Source organism: Opisthorchis viverrini (genome assembly GCF_000715545.1).
Source record: "Opisthorchis viverrini unplaced genomic scaffold opera_v5_335, whole genome shotgun sequence".
NCBI classification, from domain to species: domain Eukaryota; kingdom Metazoa; phylum Platyhelminthes; class Trematoda; order Opisthorchiida; family Opisthorchiidae; genus Opisthorchis; species Opisthorchis viverrini.
In genome coordinates, this window is record NW_008751990.1 from 97,835 (window position 1) to 104,263 (window position 6,429).

Consider the following 6,429-nt stretch of genomic DNA (forward strand, 5'->3'; position numbering starts at 1 on the left):
AGTGGGACACTGCCGGGCTGTGCATACAGCATTTGCCGCCTTCGGTGTCGGACACGGTGATGATTCCGAGCTATTGTCGCTGTTATGGGCAACCAGATAGCTTGTTGTCGCCAAAAGTGGTCGCCTCTCGATGATTCCATCGAGAGACTGTCGGTCAACAATCTTGACAAGGCCAATTTTAGTTACCAAAATGCAGGAGCTGTGTTCCACAATGATGTTTGGCTCCCTGAGGACAGTTTTGGTACGGTTTCTGGTCCCCCCTATCTCTCGATATCGACAAATATACAAGTGCATCCTGGAGTAACGCAGCATATCAGCGAGCGTGAACCTGCAGGTATCCTTATTTTACTTCCAGTTTGTTTCATTCTAATTCAGATGAGGAATTCGACCCATCCTTTAACGCGTCGCAGCGCGCCTTGTTCGTCACAGCATCCGCAAGTAAGATGTCAATTCTATAAACGCCTTCTTAAAAAGCCCCCATGAGACACGGAGAATCCGCGCCAGATTATTCTTCATCTGCTGGACAGGTAAATGCAATTCTGTGCATTATCCCTTCAGGTTTCTCGGTTTCATGACATCTGTCGAAGTTCAGGAAAACGTTCTTCCAGTAGCATTCCTCTTAAGAAGTGGAGTTCATGCAGCACAGTTTACATTGGTGATGGCTGTCTGGTTTACCCTCACCAAGAAACAACATTATGGAGCGTTGCGGTTGCCATTGAATTACTCGCCCGAAATCCAAAGAACTTGGAATTGTCTCGCTTATTAGCGTCGGATTGTATGTATTTTTCTCATACACTGGCCTCTATTCCCTCGGATTCAATGCGGGTTTACGATGACGTGTACAAACTTTACGATGAAAGAAAATATTCCATTGGGGTGAGCATTATTTTATGGTGTTGTTGAAACACATCTCGGTTGGTCACTTTGCAGGGTTTGTAGTAATTCTTTCGTGATCAAATTACTCGTAAGAGCGCCTTAATGATGTCACAATCACCGTTTGTTTGCAGTCTTCAACTCGAAACAACCAGTTTTCGAGTGTCTTTAGTGCTCGGAAGTCATCTTTTGCGGATGACGTTACCCAAGATTTTCTCGAGGCTCGAATTGACTGCGCCAAGCACGGTAACTTCCACTCGGAACGTTTGTGCATTACGTGCAGTACAGCATTCGTCGAGTGGTCAGAATTCAGTTTCTCTGCTAGCAGAAGTGTCCATACACCTAGCCAGGAGAAACGTTAAATGCAGTCTCCAATGAATCCTGGAGGGGACCAGAAAACTACCAGATGTGAACTTGTGGGAATACTTATCTCGGTCGTTTGACACTTCAATATGCAGCTTCAGGATTTGATGTATAGAACCTACTCAGGCTACTTGGCAGCACATTTAATCGCCGTTTACCAGATACGGTGCATCGTATGCTTGTGTCCCTTATGGTCCAAATACACATTTACACACAAGTACTCCATTACATCAGGTCACTTTGAAAAACCCGTGTTAAATCGCTCAAAACAAAAAGCCCACCATATATTTTGCTCAAATCAAAATGTATATCTTTGGTACCTGGCAGCATAAGCTGCGCGTGACACATACCGCCGTCCAGAAGTGGTCTGTGAGCCTAAACTCATCTTCTATACTGAATGTGGACGGAATGCAGTCCATACCTACCGGCAGGGTATTCTTTATTGACACCTTCGGCCTTAAGGTGTGTTGATTTGCGTACATCAACAACTCATTGAGCTACACTTAGTGGAGACCACAGGTGCCACGCAGTCTGTCGTGCCAAGTGAATTATTCGATCACTGTCAGACGAATACATTTTCTTGGTCTTCCAGGTCAAGATGAGAGAATACTTAGAAACTGGTTTTTCGTCCAGGTGCTTGTCTCAAGGATATTCGGTTCCGACTCGTTTGACCATATAGGAGGTCACCTCTCTTCTTTTCACCCTATGAAATCTAACATATTCATGTATGGTGGGCTGGCATCCGTTTAGGGATTGGCCTTTCACTTCGAGCTACCCCGAAAGGCACCGGAGAACTGTGGGTACTGCCCTACATGGTTTACACTAAGGCATACGCTGACTCATCTGAATTCCCTAAATACCAGGTGCGAGTCCGAGCGATTCAAACTGGAGGTTGGAGAAGACTGTATAATAAACTGGTGACCGGTAATTGCTAGCTCATGCGTACAACTGGACATTTGATCCCCACAATGCATGCAAAGGGGTGTCTTGTAACACCCACTACTCATGAAACGCATCCTTCGGACACAGTTATAGCTAGCCGGGGCTAGCCATCTTTCAACTAGGTCTGAGTAACGACGTCTTATCGGTGGTGAGACTTCGGGAAGTAGGCTCCGATAAACTTGTTTGATTTCGCTTCTCAGTTTCCTAGCGATGTGTGCATGTTTTGCGTAGACCTGAAAAGGGTAATGAAAGTCAGTAACTGACAAGTGCGTGATTGAAGTGCACGCCGATTTTCTCGAAGGGGTAACAAGCAGTGCTCGATCGTCGTCACCGGTAGTTGGTGCCAACATTGACTGTTTGAGTTCGGAGTTGCAGTGGATTGTTGTCGTCACCAGAGGCGCGCCGTCCAAAGCGCGAAGAGTGCGAGGGGGGTAGTCAGTTCAATTACCGTGATTACTTCCTGGATCCTTGTTTCTGACAGACAGCATACTTCAATGCAGGGTGAATCCAGTGTGTGGGCAAGAGCCACCGGTTCTCTTGCTTGCTTTAGCGTGCGAACTTTACAGACAGCCAAGCAGGCTTTTGTTATTTGGAACGGTCTGTTTCCCCCAGGTAAAGACACAGGCTAGACAAGCACCAAATGGGACTTCACCGCCACCCTTGAATGGGGCTGGTAGAAGGTCGTCAGTGCCAGCAGCACGATGGCGCTTGTGTAGAGATATACACTAGGACACTTCTGAAGCTGAGAGGGTTGCATGTTCAGAGTATACCTTTCTGTTCAAGGCCGGCAGTCCGGATTGGAGGTAGCAGGTGGCCAACTGACTTGGTGTTCGAAGTATTGTACCCATCGGTCTAAACGTTCTCCTCGGTTGGATATCAGAGAGCGATTCTGGACCATGTTAGTTTCTCTGACAAGAGGCTTCCGGGGACAAGGTGAACAAATCAAGTGGAACAGCCTGCACACGTTTTCAGTATTTTTGTCTTTTCCATTACTTCGGGCTTTCTGGTCCACCAAGCTCCGCGGTCTGCTCAGACACTCAGTTTTACCTGGCGTTGGATTCGTTTGGTTGAGTTGCGGTCAGGAGGATTCTCTCACCGGGTTCCCAGAAGAGCAACGTCCTCATCAGATATTCAATGTTTGGGTGAGGTTGGCTGGGTTGCACTTCAAACAGTAGTTCCGGCTGAGTAGCGCTGTGGATATCTGTTCCCAGTGGCCGTTAATATCCGCCATAGTACTGCCTGGCTGGCATTTGAGAAATAGGTTTTTTAAGTCTCGCTTGATTTCCGGGTCCACGGAAAAAAATCGTTCAGCTGTAGCACCCTTTCGGCGCCTAACTGCCATGCCACGCATAGGAGGCACGAGGGCTGGGATACTGTCAGGTTGCCCAAGCCTAGACAGGGGAAGTCGAGAAGTGGCCGTTAATATCCGCCATAGTACTGCCTGGCAGGTGTTTGAGAAATAGGTTTTGTAAGTCTCGCTTGATTTCCGGGTCCACGGAAAAAAATCGTTCAGCTGTAGCACCCTTTCGGCGCCTAACTGCCATGCCACGCATAGGAGGCACGAGGGCTGGGATACTGTCAGGTTACCCAAGCCTAGACAGGGGAAGTCGAGAGGCGGAGGTCGGATTCGAACCACGGATCTTCCGGTCAGTAAATTCGCGCTCTAACCACTTCGGCCATCTCGCAAGATGTGAACGTTTTGCGTAGACCTGAAAAGTGCAGTGAAAAACAGCAGTGCACAAGCGCATGGTCGGAGTCCACGTTAGTATTCCAGAAGGAGCGACAGGCAGTGATTGACCCTCTCCACCGGAAACTGATGGAAATGTAGTCAATTTGGATTCGGGACTAGTTGGTTGGTAAATTCAGCGTGGCCAAATGTCATCAGCTGTTCCGGAACTTGGTGCTGCAAAGGAACAGTCTGTGATTGGCACATATCTGAATTGGACGATTTGCGTTGTCCATGTTTTTCGTATCCAACCCCGTCAGACCACCCAGTTGGACCCCAACAGCAGTTTGGCGTCCATGTCACCTCCAGTCACAACTGGTAGGACGGTCAGGTCCTAACCACAATTCTGCATTTTGTAATATTTTACTGAGATACGTTAGTATGAAGGAGCGACAGGCAGTGATTGACCCTCTCCACCGGAAACTGATGGAAATGTAGTCAATTTGGATTCGGGACTAGTTGGTTGGTAAATTCAGCGTGGCCAAATGTCATCAGCTGTTCCGGAACTTGGTGCTGCAAAGGAACAGTCTGTGATTGGCACATATCTGAATTGGACGATTTGCGTTGTCCATGTTTTTCGTATCCAACCCCGTCAGACCACCCAGTTGGACCCCAACAGCAGTTTGGCGTCCATGTCACCTCCAGTCACAACTGGTAGGACGGTCAGGTCCTAACCACAATTCTGCATTTTGTAATATTTTACTGAGATTTCTTTTTGTCTCTATTGTGGCCAACTGAGCCGCAGCGCCCAATGGATGGCCAACCCACTGCCTTAACCATTCGGCCATCACATCCCGGTCGCCAGTGTTGTGTCTATGTGCTAGCTGGGTGATTTAGGAGCTTAGTGGAATTTATTTTATCACGTTGATAGTCTAGTTACTCGAGTGCGAAAACTTCAAGGAAGAAGACAGAATACCGGATGAAGATCGGCTATATTGCAGATGAACCAATGGAAAAAAAGAGCGCTGCGGCTTAGTTGACTACAACAGAGAAAATGAAATCCCAGTGAAATATTACAAAAGGTAGAATTTTTCGTTAGGACCTGACCGTCCAACAACAACGATTTTAGCCTGTTGTAAAAGAGCACCTAGAGCGTCATAGAACGTGTCATAGAACGATCCAGGGCTAAATTGCTTGGGGTCGTAACCAGATACAATAAACCTCACCTCGAAATTCCTTCACAGACGTTGCAAAACAAACTGCGCAGAGGTGATTATCAACGGGTATTCATTCACGTAGAGACGCTTCCGCTCGGTAGCTCAAGGCGTTACCCACGCAGGCATATCCAGCTGCAGTAGCATCTGAATCACCCGTGGTTCGCAGCCGGAACCTGGAATAGAGCGAGGGGGCAATCAGTTCAGTTGCAGTGCTTGCATCCTGTATTCTTGTTTGAGGTACTCCACGGTTCGACCGCCTTGAGAAACGCGTGTGGAGCAGTCGTCATTTATGGATGGATACAAATTTCGGCGTGTCGAACCGTTGAATAGTCTTCATTGTTGTACGGCAGCGAAACTTGGACGCCACACAGACAACACACTCCAGTTCTCCACTGGTTTTACTTGCATTATCGGTGCGAAATCACTGGGATCAAGTGTACACACAGAACACCGAAGTCCGTTGCAGAGTGGATGCCTTTGGAGTTAAAGAAGTTTGATGAAAATACCCTGTTTAGACCACTTGAAACGGATTCCTGAAACTCGCACACGGGTCGGCCGAGCAATGGAGTTCGAAATCGAGAGCGCCCCAAATTCAGTTTTCAGGCTTTAGGTCGGTTGGAAAACCTCGGAGAAACGTACACTCGACAGGAAAGTCTGAAAAACATCCATTAGCACAGACACGAAGAACTCTGAGGTCAAACGCGCTACAATGCAGCATGGGAGGCGAGCTGGATCAGTGGTTCGAGCCCAACTTCTGCATCTCGACTTGTCTAGGCTTGGGTGCTACAGCTGGACGTGGCAGCTAGACACTGGAAGGATGTTACAGCTGAATGATGACTGATGAAGCTGTTGACCGGCTCCAGTTATTCGGGACGCCGTCCCTAATCAATACAGTTAAGTGAGGTTGGCACTGCCTGAGTACTTCATGTCTATCTTTGTATTAAACGAGTGCGGAGCGTTAGGATCCGAAGCCCTTTGATGTTTGAACGAAGGTGAACATTTATGTACATCCAAAGGACGAAGGAGTTCCAGTGTCTGTATTCTAGGTCTTCAATGCCAGTTTGCAACATTTATGTACAAAGGACGAAGGAGTTCCAGTGTCTGTATTCTAGGTCTTCAATGCCAGTTTGCATTTCGACTCCGACACGAAGAGACTGACTGTTATCGTGGTGTGGCGCTCCTGGTCCGTTGGGGGTTGGAACATGTATGGCGACTTGTTCCGTAGAAAAGGTAGTGCATTTGCATTTCCCCGCCAAGCACCGCTGCCCTGCCTTTAGGCTTTTGAGCCAAAGGCTTTGGTTGAGGACCCTAATCGTCCTCCTGTCTAGGTGTGGGCGCCCTGGCAGTATCCCAGCCCTCGTACAACCA

General features: G+C 47.9%; 3 protein-coding genes across 3 annotated transcripts in view; 2 read left to right on the forward strand and 1 right to left on the reverse strand.

The window, feature by feature from the left end:
• Nucleotides 1-458, forward strand: T265_10078 (hypothetical protein; the record flags this gene model as incomplete). The annotated part of the gene is made up of 2 exons (XM_009176346.1): nucleotides 1-334; nucleotides 376-458. The coding sequence occupies 2 exons, from the start codon at nucleotides 85-87 to the stop codon at nucleotides 456-458; spliced, it is 333 nt and encodes a 110-aa protein (XP_009174610.1).
• A 53-nt stretch (nucleotides 459-511) lies between these two features.
• T265_10080 (hypothetical protein) overlaps nucleotides 512-6,429 on the forward strand; it is a gene marked incomplete at both ends in the record, with an annotated part of 36,904 nt that continues 30,986 nt past the window's right edge. Inside the window, one exon of the mRNA XM_009176347.1 lies at nucleotides 512-876. Within this exon, the coding sequence (XP_009174611.1) occupies nucleotides 532-876 (345 nt within the window). The remainder of the gene's footprint in view (nucleotides 877-6,429) is intronic.
• Nucleotides 4,343-6,429, reverse strand: part of T265_10079 (hypothetical protein) — a gene marked incomplete at both ends in the record, with an annotated part of 7,262 nt that continues 5,175 nt past the window's right edge. Inside the window, 3 exons of the mRNA XM_009176348.1 lie at nucleotides 4,343-4,543; nucleotides 4,960-5,080; nucleotides 5,148-5,318. Of these exons, the coding sequence (XP_009174612.1) occupies nucleotides 4,343-4,543; nucleotides 4,960-5,080; nucleotides 5,148-5,318 (493 nt within the window). The remainder of the gene's footprint in view (nucleotides 4,544-4,959; nucleotides 5,081-5,147; nucleotides 5,319-6,429) is intronic.